General features: G+C 38.6%; 1 protein-coding gene across 2 annotated transcripts in view; it reads right to left on the bottom strand.

Moving 5' to 3' along the window:
- LOC117296541 (androglobin-like) overlaps positions 1–16498 on the bottom strand; it is a 64085-nt gene that overhangs the window by 4797 nt on the left and 42790 nt on the right. For both annotated transcript variants that reach the window (XM_033779510.1, XM_033779511.1), the window contains exons 30-41: positions 16372–16399; positions 15588–15682; positions 15069–15162; positions 14458–14592; positions 13817–13970; positions 12862–13049; positions 12078–12283; positions 11616–11710; positions 11419–11475; positions 10240–10351; positions 6175–6198; positions 427–632 (exon numbers count right to left, since the gene is read on the bottom strand). In XM_033779510.1, coding sequence (XP_033635401.1) covers positions 427–632; positions 6175–6198; positions 10240–10351; positions 11419–11475; positions 11616–11710; positions 12078–12283; positions 12862–13049; positions 13817–13970; positions 14458–14592; positions 15069–15162; positions 15588–15682; positions 16372–16399 — 1394 coding nt within the window. The remainder of the gene's footprint in view (positions 1–426; positions 633–6174; positions 6199–10239; positions 10352–11418; positions 11476–11615; positions 11711–12077; positions 12284–12861; positions 13050–13816; positions 13971–14457; positions 14593–15068; positions 15163–15587; positions 15683–16371; positions 16400–16498) is intronic.

Here is a 16498-nt window from a genome sequence, read left to right as displayed (position 1 = left end):
CATGACCCTACATGAACGTTTAAAAACAAGCCACAACTCTTTTATTCCCAGTCATATAATTGCACTTTTGTTAAAAAACAACAAAAATGTTACATTTATAGAAAATCTGTGACAATCTGTTTCTTTAGCATTTTCATGCATTAGGGTGTGATTTGCCATTCCAGAGCAGACATCTTTACCACTAGATCACTGACCTCCATGATGCAAAAAAAAAAAAGGAAAAAAGTTGCTTATAGTCTTTCGATTAACTTCCTAGAGTAGACTATAGAAGTTGTCAGTCTAACAAAATCAAACAAAGAGACAGTTGGGGCGGTTAGAGTTGATTCTCACAATGTTTTGTGGCATGTTAAACCGGACGTCAATGGTTCAAATCCCATTCTAGTCGACTTATTCACCTACCCCCACCCTAATTTGTTTTTCTCTTACCGTTGGGGTCTGGTCCAACACCACACGAAGCGTCCAGTTAGGCTTGGTGATGTCAAACTGCTGGGAGGGGGGCCTGGACAAGTTCCCTTTGTCCTTATCTTTATCTTTATCCTTATCCTTCCCTTTGTCTTTTCCCTTCTTCTTCTCCCCCTTGGTGGTGGTTTTGCCCCCTTCTTTGCCCGGTGACGCGGGGCGCTCCTTATTTGCTGAAAATGAAAACCAGACAATCAAAAATGAATATCAAGTAGGATTTTGAAACTTTGCAAACTTTTTGAGTAGTATTGGTTCTGAAAAGAACTGGTGGTAAAATGAACATCGGAAAATCCAAAAAGAAATGAAAGATCATCAAAATGATTGAAATCATTACAGGAAAGCTCCATTCAAGAGAGAGGCTAAAAATAATAACATCCTTTTTCATTTGGCAACTTACACCTGTTATCTCCATGTAACTCCTTTTCCAATCAGTTGACTTAGGATCATGCACAACTCGTGGTGCATCACTGACCCAGGCAGATTAACTGCTTAAAGTTTAATGACCCAACAAATTCGATGTAAACGCACTTCCTCGTTGAAAAGGATACTTTCCTAGATTTTGTGGCCAAACTCAGAATTTTGTTGATGGAGCTTTTCTGTAATGCGGTTTTGAATACACTTGCTCAACTAAGACTATACAACTCAAAATTGAAAGGGATTAAGGAAATGGATTCTCTTGGGTGACCATAATGAGTGAACCTTTTTTTACAGTGAGACAATTACAAGTTGCAATGTCACCCATTGAATACATTTTTCATAAATTCTACAATTTTTGAAATCTACAATTAACCATTACACTATAATATCAACTAATGACAAGGGTTGAAATGGGTAAATCTTTTAAAGATGCAATGTCAGATCTTTGGCCCCAAACATTAAAAAATTGATTTTTTTGAGTGAATGGTATTTCACAAAAAGTTAAACTTTTACTTTTAATTGTTAGGAACTTTATGACAACAATTTAAAACGTTTCTTATAAAACAGATAAGAATTGGTCACGTGATATATAGTTGGGATCCTGACAAAAACTAATTTTGAGCACTTTATTTCACTGCTACTAATAATTGGCAGACTTTTTCGAGCAATGGCTCAAATGAAAGCATGTAACTTTCTCGACCCCATCAAAATACCTATTCAATTTTAAATCAAAATTTTTGGGTCAAATCGGCCAAAAATCTGACATAGCATCTTTAAGATGAAATGGATTGTGACAACCAAGTAACACCAATACTGTCTACATGATCATGTGATTCTTCCTGGCTGAGGGAAATATCCGATATATGGTATCTAGACGACTGTATAGTCTAATCACAAAATCGTCGGCTCGGGACTATAGGGTTGTTAATGCAGTTTGTATAGATTTCATCAAATTGCAAATTGTTAACGTTGGAGTTCCTGGTAAACGGCGTTTCTTGATCAAGAGTGGTCTCCAAAAATAAGTTTGGCAAAAGGTAACATTCTTATTGCAAACAAAAACATGTCTTGTGGACTTTGATTGGTTTTTCAAAACTTATTTGTTTCGATCAATACAGATTAGCAAATTACAATGAACGACTTTATAAGCACCGAGCTCAAGCCAAGTTCTTGTTTACGAAAAAGGAATATTACTTATGTATCTGCTTAGTTACCACAACACGATGTTTAGAAACAGATGGATATATAATATTTATGAGCCAAACAAACAAATTGCTCATTGATCCTGGAGGTTATCAGGTCAACATTTTGTTCTGATCAATAATGTGATGACATAAAAATGTATTAATAATTTACGAGTGGCGTTTATTGATCGCGGACAATGAAAGTATGACAGGATAGTCGATAGCTGAGTGAGGGAGTAACAATACGAGGACCTGGCCCAGTTTTATGGCTCTGCTTATCGCCCAACTCTGCGCTTAAGATGACCATTTTGCTTAAAGTTTGTTATATTTGTGGTATTATTTTGTGTGATATCCAAAGGCATTTCCTAACGCATCAAACAAGGAGTTGCTACTGTAAACTTCCCCATAATTTTCCCATAGCGAAAAAATCTGGGCACACAGCAATAACTTTAAAAAAAAAAAAAAAAAAAGTCACAACAGTCTTCAATAACGCTGTTTCAAAAAACAATAACTCAGCATGTGGCTTGACACACAGACTCCAATATTATACAATTTGCAATATTAAGCCTCCAACTGTAAAACATAGGTAAGGATTTAGCAAACAGAGGGTTGCCGACGAGTAAACAGTCTTAGAGTTTGGCAATAAAGGGATGATAGAAAAGGACTATAGATGGAGTTCTGACACATACAAACATCTGAGTGTGACACTGTATGCTCAGAGTATTGTTACAGGTGCTGTATACTGTGTCAATGTTGCCTGAACGTTTACACTGAATGAGTAGCCGGTAATTAAATTAACAGGCAAGGGGGAGCCGTTGCTATGAAAAATGAGAACTGGCCCCAATGTCATAGAGCTGCTAAGCAAAACAATTTGCTTAGCATGAAATTTCTTCCTTGATAAAAACAGGATTACCAACCAAATCTCCATGTGATTTTGAGGATGCAAACAACAGCCGAATATAAGTAAACAGGCAATATGCAACAAATGGAAATATTCTGTTTTTATCAAGGAAGAAATTTTATGCTAAGCAAATTTGTGTGCTTAGCAGCTCTAAGAAAATTGGGCCCTGGCCGGGTGATCATTTCAAAGTGTTGTTAAGTCAAATGATTGATCTTTTGTTATGTATACATTCAATCAAATCGACTGATTTTTTAAGGAATAAATACAAAAACATTTTCAACAGCCTAATTTTGAGACCCTCATCATGGTCTTCCTAAGTAAACCTCTGCTTAGGTTGATCTCTCAAGCTACAAAAGGCCATTGAAGAGTTCGAGTCTGTGATATGAAACAATCGTTCGCAGGTCTGAATAAATTTTCCGAGCGTGCAGGATGTTTGGAGGGGCAATGTTCAGTTTAAACTGGAGCTGGTCATCCATTACATTCATCAAATAACTAAAATTATATACGGAGTCGTAAGTTTCAGGAACAGGAAATTAAAACCTGGTCCGCATCTCTATTAAAGGTGGGGTCATAGGCTGTTTTTTTTTGTTTTTTTTAATGTTGATTTAATAAATTGCATCGGACCATACACACCGATGTGTGTTAGTGTCATTGCAGTGTCATGGCCGAGCGGTTAAGAGCACCGGATTCAAGCACTGGTGTTTGATCAGCAGGGTGTGGGTTCGGATCCCGGTCGTGACTCTTGCTACATAAAATTGGGGAGGTAGTGCTTTCTGCTCTACCAGCCAGGCTTCGGACTGATGATACCCAAGCCTACATCCGTATGGACTGTAAAAGGGGTAACCCTGTTTCAGCCCTAGGAGTAGGTGGCAATGGCCTCTGGAAAAAAATAATTGTAGCACACACCTTGAAGTTGCCTTCAGGCCTTGTGTGTCAGGCGACTTGTATAAAAAAAAAACTTAAGAAAAAACTGTGTGTACTCGGTAATTCAAGAGTCCTGTGGACAAAATCACAGACATTACTCGGATGGGATTCAAACCCATGACCTTTGCAATTCTAGAGCAGTTCTCAATGTACAAACAGTGAAGGAACAGACTGTGGCAAGTCTAGCTTATGAGACATACTATGAAGGGTGTGGTCTATGGTGCGTGGATTGAAAAAATATATATATCTTAAAAAAATTAAAATTAAAACAAAAGTCATTCAAATGGATGAATATAATTGTAAAAGTGTAAAATGAATGAAAAATCATAAGAAGGTGCGCCCAAATCATACACGTCCTTTTGTGCACATACATTTATTATTCAATACTTTAAAACACTAATTCTGAGGCTAATGTTAGTGAATCTAGGTTGTGCTTTTATAAAATCACTGTGGATAGTTTGAAGAAGGAGAGAAATGACAAGGAATGTTAAAAAAAATAGTTTGCCTTTCTTCCGTTCTTCTTTGGCTTCGGAATCTTGTCTGTTGGCGCGGGGGGAACTCCTGCCTGTACCATAATGTACACAAAGTCTAGCTTTAAGATTGAAATTTGCTCGACACTACAAATTTCTCAACTATTTCTGTAACGTCACTCTATTGACAAATGATTGATGAAAGTACAGCGAATCTACACTGAAGAGTAGATTCGTTACGAATCTACACTCAACTGTAAACTTTGTTATGAATGTGCTTGTTCAACTTGAAAATGACTCTTTCCATATTGAAAGATAACATGATGTGCAAAACTCAGCTGAAAACATGTTTATATTTTAATTTTCAAAAACATGTTCCATTTAAATATTTATTTTAGTCAAAATTGCCAACTGATCAAAATATTGATCAAAACTGATAGTTCACAGAGGCAACTGTTTGAGTTGGCTTTGTGCAGTATCAGCCCTGAGTGCAGGTTGATATTTATGATACAGCAGTGTCATGTTTGCGTATGGATTGATTTGTGACTACTATTTGCAATCTTATTCTAACCGTAGTGTCATGTGTGTAGTGCATAGGAACTGAAAATGTGTGTTTGTCTAGAGTCCCCTAAACTTCAGATTGTTATTTTTAATTTTGTTTTAAAGGCAGTGGACACTATTGGTAATTACTCAAAATAATAATCATCACAAAACCTTTCTTTATTACCTGTAATGGGGAGAAGTTGATAGTATAAAACATTGTGAGAAACAGCTCCCTCTGAAGTGAAGTAGTTTTCGAGAAAGAAGTCATTTTCCACGAATTTGATTTCGAGACCTCCAGTTTAGAACTTGAGGTCTCGAAATCAAGCATCAGAAAGCACACAACTTCGTGCGACAAGGGTGTTTTTTCTTTCATTATTATCTCGCAACTTTTACAACCGATTGAGCTCAAATTTTCACAGGTTTGTTATTTTTTGCATATGTTGAGATACACCAAGTGAGAAGACTGGTCTTTTGACAATTACCAATAGTGTCCACTGTCTTTAAGTTTTCTACATCAGTTAAAAAATAAATTTAAGTGGAATTGGCTGTTAAAAAAAGGGGCTAAGTCAGAACTCAAATGGTTTTAAACTCAAATGGTAAAAAAAGAGAAAAACCCAAAACAATCCAACTTCATATTTTTATGGTTTGCCTCAAATCTATCACTGGATCCTTAAAAAATGTCACATGAAAAACATTTGATTACAAAAGTTATCTATTAAATCACGGACTGAACAAGGTATATATCTTTTGTTGACGCCAAAGTAAGTTTATCTTGTTTTAAGTTTATGTTAATTGCAATTTTTCTTTATTGACAACGTGGAATATTGACAACATGGAATGGTTTGTAACTTGAGGGCACCAAAACACAGACGGCCTAATTAAGTATTATAAAATGCACTAAAGCACATTAAGCATGCAATTTTACTACAAAACAAAAAGTTTCTGAGTTAAGCAGCAACTTATTCTTTTCAACGGAGTGTGAGAAGCTGGTACTTTGATTGTCGGGATAGCAATTGAAAACAGAGGGGGTTTAGGCCGTGAGGGAATGCCGGCATGATCATTCCTGATTTGGTTTACCACATAACTAATGTTTTGAGTAAAGCAGTGAATTTCTTTTTCAGTTTTGAAATTAGCTCGGTGTGAAGCTGATATTTTGATTGGCGGGATAGCAAACTGAAAACAAAGGGGGTTTAGGGAGGTGAAGGGGTGCAGGCACGATATTTGGTTTTGTATGACGATGATCTACATGCATGCTAAGAGATCAAGAATTTGTTTATACCGAGTTTCCCATCTGGCGTAAGGACTGGGTGCAGCAAATTGAACAGCGGTGCAGGAATTGATCAAAGACAGATAGAAACACTTTTAAAATAGCAACTCTTGTATAATAGCAACCATTGGCATGGACAAACAAATTAATTTAATATTTTGATAAAACGTAAAGACACTGGACACTATTGGTAATTATTAAAGACCAGTCTTCTCACTTAGTGTATCTCATTGTATGCATAAAATAACAAACCTGTGAACATTTGAACTCAATTGGTCGTCGAAGTTGGGAGATAATAATGAAAGAAAAAACACCCTTGTCACACGAAGTTGTGTGCTTTCAGATGCTTGATTTCGAGACCTCATAAACTATTTTTGAGGTCTCGAAATCAAATTCGTGGAAAATTGCTTCTTTCTCGAAAACTACGTTACTTCAGAGGGAGCTGTTTCTCATAATGTTTTATACTATCAACAGCTCTCCATTGCTAGTTACCAAGAAAGTTCTTATGCTAACAATTTATTTGAGTAACTACAATAATGTCCACTGCCTTTAAGGTAGAATAAAAGGAATTGTTTGTTATGAGGAAGTACAGTAACTTAAGTAAGCAATTCATTAAGAAACCACAGAATGGTGGTAATAGTAATTTTCTAATATATACATGTACAGTATCTACAGAAGAAAACAGGCATCAGTGAAGGAGAAAACAAACAAACAAACAAACAAACAAACATGTATTGGTTGATCACACAAAACATGAACATTGTCTGCGACTATTTAGTCCCCTCTACCAATTCTGTATGATACTTTGAAAGAGTTGTGGCTAGTGCAGTTAGGTGGCGTGGCCCTCTTGTGCTGTATGAAAGTGGTTAGTGTGCCACACCTATGATAAGATAGGACAAATAGCGCCCTCGCAAGACTGCACAGAGCTGATAGTAACAAAAAGTAAGTGTGTTAGAATGAGCCATTTGCGAGTTAGAGTTGAATAAAGTCTGGTACAATGACTTGCTTAGTCAGAAGTTACAGCTTGAATTTGAATTTCTCAGACTACAGAGACAGTTGCTATGTCAAATGGTTCGGGCAAGCTTTTGTGTAGCACCCTCAAGGGACCAATTTCATAGCGCTGCTTAACGGTAAGCAAATTTGCGTGCTTACTGTAGCAGAAAAAATTGCTTAAGCCTTAGCGTATTTCACAGGTTAGCAGAAAAATTGGGCGGCCATATTGCGTGTTTACCGTGGATTTGCATTGTGACGTCGTTTATTTTTGTGCGGTAAGCACCAGAAGGCTAGCATGCCTTTTCGTGTGCTTATGGTTAGCAGCCCGATGAAATAGAAATCGAACAGTAAGCAAAAAATCGGCCGCTAAGCAGCGCTATGAAATTGGGCCCAGATGAGCAGAACCAGGTAAAATGTTTAAACACATTCATACACAATTGTGTATAGACTCTTACAAAGCTCGTTTAGATCATGAGACATAGTAACTGTCTTGACAGTCTGAGGAACCCAACATGGGTGTGATCCTTGTATCGTAAGTTGGGTGTGGTCCCTGGCAACATGGCAGTTGACAGCTGTATGGCTTCTGATTGACACCCCCGAACAAAGATATTAACAAAATAGGGAGTCCACCAACATAGGGCTAGATAGCTCAGTCGGTACACTGCAGCACGTTAATCCACAGGTAGTGGTTTAAATCCTGCCCTAGAAAACTTGATCTTTGTTCAACCGCAAATCATTTAAAACTTACCAAGTCACTTTTTTTTCCTTGTGGTTTATTATTTGAATTTAAATTTAAGCGGTTACTTGTGATTATAAGCACGTCGTTGTACCAGACATTAATTTTTCAAATCTAACTCGCAGATTGCTCTTTGTAAGATTATGGTGTGTTAGTTGACACAATAAATCTATATCTACATCCAATGCCCCTGTCCATGGTGCTCACTTATAATTCCCCCATGCAATGAGAAATCAATCAAAATTATTCAATTTCGCCAACTTTTACAAACGACTGTCGTTTTGTCAAACAGAATGATTGTACAAATATTTTGGAGTGGAACGTATCAAATTGTGATTTATGTCCTCATGAACATGACATTTGAGGAATGTAAGTGTATATATGAGTACCGAGTAGTAAGGGGGAATGTTTTGATATTAATGATTAAAAAATAAACAGCTTTGAAGTTTTGGAGCATCGGTAATTTGTGCTTTGTATCAAAATGTGTTTAAAAAAAAAAAGGATTATTCCATAATATTAACAGGGCTCAAGTTGAAGAAATTTACTCTAAATTCAAGGATGAAATTTCCCAAATTTGAAAATTCCTGAAAATGGTTTGGTTTCCCCTTCTCTAGAAATGGAACCTCCCAGATGTTACAATTCAGGAGCTTTAACAGACCCTGTGCATCACCAGATATATACAGCAAGAGGTTTGGACAAAATGTGGACTTTTGCTACAGTCAAGTCTTTTCAGTTTCCCTTGCGGTTGTGTATCGCTAAGGAGTTTAGCCATGTCTGAACTCTGGCTGTGCGCTCGCAGTTTTGATTGGTCAATTGAGTTAAAGTGGTGGAGCTTAACCGATTGAACCATTGCAACACCGGGGGGTAATAAGTACACCATTGGACAAGAGCAGTTTAGCCCTCCATCGGAAAATGAGTTAAGAAATGTCTTCGGAAAGTCGGAATCTAAATGGAGAGAGAAAAGATGTTTTAGTTTGTTTGCGGTTTTATTATTTGCCTCGTTTTCCCCTCTGCGGTCGATCGGTGCCGTCAGGATCATACTCCCAGTCGTCCATCCCTGTCCTATATTCCTTGACCTTAGCCGTTGAGGACGACAGGCAAGTTGGATTGGCTAAGGGGGGTGAGTTGTATACAAACATGCAACAAGGGTAAAGGTTGTTCTACATGTATTTCATTCCGGAGGGGTGGATGGGACATTCCATTCATGCCAAAGGGGTGGAAGGGACAATCCATTCATGCCGGAGGGGTGGAGGGACAAGGGAGAAAACACACCAAAAACAAGCAATAGAGAGCTACTGTTCTTTGCATATACCTTTTACCAATTGGTTAGCACAGCATGCAATTCTATAAATGGGTTTTGGGATTTTAAGATGGTCAGGGATTGGAGGGGGTTGGGGTGGGGCAGAGGGGTTGGGAAATCCTGAAAGAGGTGATATTGGAAAAGTTGCTGCTGTTTAATGTTGTGCAACAATCATCACTTGATTTATTCCTTTACATAAGTCTTAAATCATTAGAATAAATAAAACTCTTATCCCAAATTTGTTCTGACTTTAGGGAAAGCATAAAAAAGATTAAAGACAGTGGACACTATAGGTAATTGTCAAAGACCATTCTTCTCACTTGGTGTATCTCAATATATGCATAAAATAACAAACCTGTTGAAATTTCAGCTCAATGCGAGATAATAATGAAAGAAAACCACTCTTGTCACACGAAGTTGTGTGCTTTTTGATGCTTCATTTCGAGACCTCAAGTTCTCGAAATGAGGTCTCGAAATCAAATTCGTGGAAGATTACTTCTTTCTTGAAAAACTACGTTACTTCAGAAGGAGCCGTTTCTCACAATGTTTTACACTATCAACCTCTCCCCATTACTCGTTACCAAGTAAGTTTTTATGCTAAAAATTATTTTGAGTAATTACCAATAGTGTCCACTGCCTTTAAGGTGCAAATTAATAAAGCAAATTAAGTTAGTATTTATCTCTTGCGACAAGCAAAAAGAAAGCTTCACCCCCACGAACAAAAAAACAACCCAAAACTCACAGATACAAACATTGAATAAATAGGGAAGCCATTATTTGGCTTTGTGAAAGTAAGTATATTGTAGCGAACAAAACAAAAGAAAGAAATTTGGGTGCTCAGCCCGACATTTGGCATAAGTTTGTCGTGGTCTCTACCTTAAAATTAAGTTGCCATTGATGTTTTCTTCTACTACAAAAAATTGTCAACCTTGTTTTGTCAAGCCTACAGGCTTAAGTGCAGAACTTTTTCAAGGAGTCCGTTTTCATTACCATGATTAAGAACAATTAAAAAACAAACAGATGAAATTGTTGAGGTTCTTTTGCTTACCTTTGAGGTCGTTCTTCTCCAAGTCTTTAAGGACCTGAACGAAGGCCCAGCTACTCTCAGATAAGGGCCAACTCTTGCGCAGTACCTTGGCTTGAATGATGTACTTATGAGGCTGCAGAGAAAACAAAGAAAGAAAGAAATTTCAAAAGTGCGTTCTTGTGAAAGTGTAATAGATGAATGTTTTGCATCAGAGACAAATATATATATAAAAAAAATTCAATTTTACCGATGTGTATGAAGCACTGTATACTCATTACTTTCCCAAGTGTTATGGCGTGTCATGGCCGAGCGGTTAAGAGCACCGGATTCAAGCTCTGGTGTTTGATCAGCAGGGTGTGGGTTCAAATCCCGGTCATGACACTTGCTACGCAAAATTGGGGAGGTAGTGCTTTCTCCTCTATCGGCCAGGCTTCAAACTGATGATACCCAAGCCTACATCCGTATGGACTGTAAAGGGGGTAACCCCGTTTCAGCCCTACGAGTAGGTGGCAAAGGCCTCTGGAAAAAAATAATTGTTGCCCACACCTTGAAGTGGCCTTCTGGCCTTGTGTGTCTGGCGACTTGCATAAAAAAAAAAAACAGTTCTGTGAAAAAAGAGTCCTAACACTAGACCACTAAGATAACCTGGGCCCAATTTCATAGCGCTGCTTAACGGTAAGCAAATTTGAGTGATTACTGTAGCAGAAAAATTTGCTTAAGCTTGATCGTATTTCACAGGTTAGCAGAAAAATTGGGCGGTCATATTGCGTGTTTACCGTGGATTTGCATTGTGGCGTCATTTATTTTCGTGTGGTAAGCACCGAAAGGTTAGCATGCCTTTTCGTGTGCTTACGGTTAGCAGCGCTATGAAATAGAAATTGCACAGTAAGCACAAAATCGGACGCTAAGCAGCGCTATGAAATTGGGCCCTGGTGGTTAGAGGCAGTTTGAACCTTATGTGTTAGCAGAGGGTGCGGAAGGCCTCTATAGATATTAGCTTTGCATCAGGGATAAAATATATGTCTGGCAGACACTCTTTGATTTGATTTGATTTGATATACTACAAACGAAAAAACATTAAAAAAATTACAGAGAATAATACAAACAAGTTAAAGACTTACTTCCGTTGTGGTTCACTGAGTGTAAGGGGGGACATTCAAAACGCAAATATTTCCTTGAACCAATTTTCAAGACACTTACCCTGAAGTCCTCTTCATTCACCTCCTCAAATTTGTCTGCTGAGCCTCGACTTGTTCTCTGAAATTAGAAGAAAAAAAAAAAACAATCAAACAAAAATTTGTCATAAAATATAAATAACAGGAAAGAGTTAGCTGTGGGAAAAAGTTGTGAAAATTTTGTAAAAGTTAATGGTTGACCTGATAACATATTTGTCTTACCGAAGCTCTGCCGTCATGGCTGCCTGCAGACTGCTGTCGTCTCTTAGCTGAGTTTAAACTTGAAGAACTACCGTGAGGTTTACCACCACGAACAGCTGTCAAAATAAACAATAATAATAATGAAAACTTATAAAGCACACATATCCATCAAAGTGCACGTAATACATAAAACAATAACATTTGGTTTAAGAAAAGGTACTAATAAAGTGAAGGTTACACCATGTGTAAATCTCCTTTCGCAGCGATATTCGCAAGTGAGTAGAGCAGAGTTCAACTGCTGCGAATTGTTCGTTGCGAATTTGTGACGTCAAGATTCGCTTCGTATTCGCATTCGCATTAAGTATGAACCCGGCTTTATACTTCCACCATGCCAAGTTTCAAATTCAACTTGATAATGTGTTCGTAAAGCGCATTAACCATTTCTGAAATTTGAAGAAGAAAAAAAAGGACAAAACTACTCACAAACTCTGCTTCCAGATCTTCTCTCCTCCTCCCCAGGTTCCTTATCCCTTAAGAAAGTGAATGCGGGGATGACCGCGTGCCCTTTCCCTGCGGTACTGGCCAGCTCTTCCTCGTGGTCTAATACTTGAAGGCTGATGTACACGTCCGATTTGGACGTGCCGAACTGGACGCTGGCTACATGGTCCTCCTGTGGTTTAACAGCGTACCTTGTGAAAACAAATGCAAGAGATTTTGTGTTATTATTACTTTGTCTGATAATGAAATCAAGGATGCCTAATAAGTTAATTACTGTTGCTCGCAAGCCTCAGAGCCTTGTCACACGTGGCAACTTTTCACAGACAACTTGGAGGCAACCAACTGTAGCGCATGCTACAGGAAGATTTTGGAACATCGTCTTACAATCCACAAGAAAACCAGGTGAATAATTGAAATGTGAATGGTATTTCTTCTTTGAGATTGCCTGGAACTGCTTGGCTGTACGTTGCCTCACGAGACATGAGGGTCATGTCACACAAGGGAATTTACAGTCTTGTTGCGAACGTCTTTTAAAATTTGAGTGAGAAATCACCTTTTTTCTCAAAAACTACGTTACTAAACAGAGGGAGCCGTTTCTCACAGTGTTTTATACTAGCAACAGCTCTCCTCTTCTTGTTACCAATAAGTTTTTATACTAACAACTATTTTGAGTAATAACCAATAGTGTCCAGTGCTTTTAAAAATAAGTTTTCAGTCTTCCGTCAAAACAAGTTCCGAAACACTCTTTCAGATTCTTGATCCCTCATACCTCATAATGACGTTCTCCTTGTTGGGGATATAGTAATCCCTAATCTCCCGGACTCCGAAGCTACTGTTGAGATTATCCCTGCCCGGCTGGGGCAAGGGGCTTGATGAACCAATCAGACGCATTCTCCACTTCCCGCCCGGGAGAGGGAGGTCTGTGGTACGCGCTTCGGCGACGAAGGTATAACCTCTCTGCAGACAAAACAAACTTGAAATAAGACTTCCAAAATTCCATGGCTATGGGTACACTAAAGACTGCCCATTAATAAACAAAAAAACACTAAAAAAAAACCCAGTATTTTTAAGACAAGGGTTAAAGGCACTGCAGCCGATTTCACGAAACGTTAGGATTAATCCTAACTCGAGTTAGGACGAGTAACCCGTCCTAACTTAGGACGGGTTCAATGCGTCCTACGTATTTGGATACAGAACTGAATTCGTCCTAAGTCCTAAGATTAATCCTATGTTAGGAAGGGTTTGGTGAAATCGTCGGCTGGACACCTTTGGCAATTGTTGAAGACCAGTCTTCTCACTTGTTGTATCCCAACATATGCATAAAATAACAAACCTTTGAAATTGGGGACTCAATTGGTCATCAAATTTGCAAGAGAGTAATGAAGGAAAAAACACCATTGCTGCATAATACTTTGTGTGCTTTCAGATACATAATAAAAGGCTTCAGCTGAAGTCTTTCATCATTTGAGTGAAAAGTTACCACTTGCTCAAAAACTGCGTTTACTTCAGAGGGAGCCGTTTCTCACAATGTTTTATACTACCAACAGCTCTCCATTACTCATTACCAAGTAAGTTTTTATGCTAACAATTATTTTGAGTAATTACCAATAGTATCCAGTACCTTTAAAGATAAGTATAAATATAAGATAAGGATTTTTGAATAAGTACAGATTTTCCTGTGTGAAAAAAAAACCCAATTACAGCAATAAATAAAGAGGCCGAACCTTGTTGCGTTTGTACTCAAACGGAGCAACTCTCTGGAACACCCTTGGAATCTCCTCACCAGTATCATTATCAATTACTCTCAGCATACAGGTTGGGATCGATACGTAGAGTTTAGGGACGACAAGCATGGGTTCTTGCACATAGAATACCTCCCTGAAATAACAAATGAGATGTATAATTAATATGTTGTTGTTGATACTAATTTACAGCATATCATTCAGGATGGTATTAATACATGTTCACATAGTTAATACACCGGTCACACATAGACAGCGCTTCTACTACGATGGAAAAGTGGCTGAGAGCGTAACCAATCGAGGGCCAAACGTGGGAGGATCTCCATGAGCGTGGTTTGGTCAGTGTGGGATCTCCAAGGTCGGGGAGCTGCGTTCTCTCCCAATGCTTATTTTGAATGTGCTCAAAATAAGCAGAGCCGGGTCAATGACAACAATGAGCGGGGTAAGTCTCAGTAAGAACGTAACAGGAACGCCATTATCAAAGAAAGAAGCATGCACTGCTTCAAACACTTCATTGCAATTATTGATCTCAAATCACAACATCCCCATTAGGAATCAAAGAGTGACCATTTTTTTAAAAACAAGTTTAACAAATAATTCCTGTTAAAATATCAGGGACCCACCTGAATACGACAAACCAGGTTTGGACCGGCTGCTCTTGATACGTTCCTTGGAAGTCGACATAAGAGATCCGATTCCACTCATCCTGGTAGAACGGGAAGTCTGGCATCATCTCTGGGTCGATCTTGAACATGGTCCTATAGATACAGTCACAATAGTAGGGTCATTAGATGTTAGCAATCCCACTACTGCAACTACTGTTTGGTTACTTCAGGACATGTAAGAAAGTTATGGCTGTGTCACATGGGGCCAGTTCTAGGCAAATATCAAAGAAGAAAATTCTTCCTGTCTGAGTGGTTAAGAGCATCGAATTCAAGTTCTGGTGGTTAAGTCATCGGAGTGTGGGTTTGAATCCCGGTCATGACACTTGAGGGTAGAGGTTGATATATGACAAAGGTACTGGAGCGCCACAGCAGCTAAGGGCTGTATACTCCCCAGGGAGCTGAGATTACAGGAATGAAGATTACAGGAATGTTATTGGCCCAATGACCAGGGCCAAGCACATTGATACATTATTGTGAAAACGCTGTATAAGAATTAGTTATTATTATTGTTTTTATGGAAACAGTAACCTTGTGAGGAAACTTGTGTTTATGTTAAGAGGCTTTAATACCTGAAGAGATGCAAAGCGTTTTGTTCCAAGTTGGCTTCCAAGGTAGTCCAGACTTTCATCAACTGCTCCTTAGCCAGCAAGTTCTCCTCCGTTCCTGTTGGAAAACAAAAATAAAAAAATCATTATATTTTTTGGTTCATACGGAATTGAACGAGACACAGGAAAGGTTTTTTGATACCGAAGTGAAGAGGTTTTGATAATTGTTAGCATAAAAACTTACTTGGTAACGAGCAATGGAGAGCTAGCTTTTGAGAAAGAGGTATGATTTTCACTCAAATATTAAAAGAATCCTTTTTAAGGTGACTGAAAGCACACAATATTGTGCAACAAGGGTGTTTTTTTCTTTCACTATTCTCTTGCAAATTCGACGACCATTGAGCCCAATTGAGCCCAAATTTATGCAGGTTTGTTATTTTATGCGTGTGTTGGGATACACCATGTGAGAATACTGGTCTTTGACAATTACCAAAGGTGTCCAGTGCCTTGAATACAAAATACACATCTTTAAGATGAGCTAACCTGGTGTTCTTGAAGATCGTATCTTGGACACAAAGAACCGTTTCCAGTGTTTAGCGATCGTAGTCACTGCCTCAATCTCCTCATCAGCTGGGTCCCTGTTGGTAAATAAAATACCCAATACCTTGATAGACCCATTGCATATGACGTCACACTCTCAAAAAGGAGGCAGATTATTGGACACTAGCTGTTCTCTTTGCGTAAAAACGTGCGCTTGACCTCAGCGTACCTGAAGCGTTTCGTGTTATGCAAGGGGGAGCTATTGATTTCTTACACAATACAGAACGCTGAACAATGCGATCAATTTTGGTTGTCAACATTCTTTTGTTCATGTTTGTATACGATTTCGACACCCAAAATGACACCCAGGATAGGCACATGCGAGTACGCTAAGCGTATTGCAAGGGGTCTTAAGTGTAGATCAAGTTTCGGGCCATGGCATGAATCCCTATACTCACCGTCAATGAAGATAAGTAATAAGGGACAATAGACCCTTCCCGTGAAATATGTAAATTGCACATAGCGCGTGCGCACTAACGTTTTGGTTAGCAAAATGAGGGAACATCGCGCTGTTTTGTACACGGCTAATGGGTGCGTGACGCAGACACGATTGCGCGTCTGCTTAGTGCACATCTCTACGGCGTTTGCCAACCAACAGGGTCTGTACGCATGCGTGAATGTGATTAGCATATTTCATGGGAAGGGTCCCTTGTAATATTGTGTAATATAATCAATGTAAACCTGTGGACGGGTAAGGTTAATTTCTGAATATTTATGAGGTATTTACCTGTTTTGCCATGCATCTGGGACATCCCCTGTTAACAAAACACAAACGGTGTAAAATCAATATCAGAAGTATCCCCTACAGATTCCCTGAGATTCCCAGGGCATAATAAAGACACAATAAGAGGGGG

Source organism: Asterias rubens, chromosome 11, assembly GCF_902459465.1.
Source record: "Asterias rubens chromosome 11, eAstRub1.3, whole genome shotgun sequence".
Taxonomy (NCBI): Eukaryota; Metazoa; Echinodermata; class Asteroidea; order Forcipulatida; family Asteriidae; genus Asterias; species Asterias rubens.
This window is presented reverse-complemented; position numbering and strand designations above follow the sequence as displayed.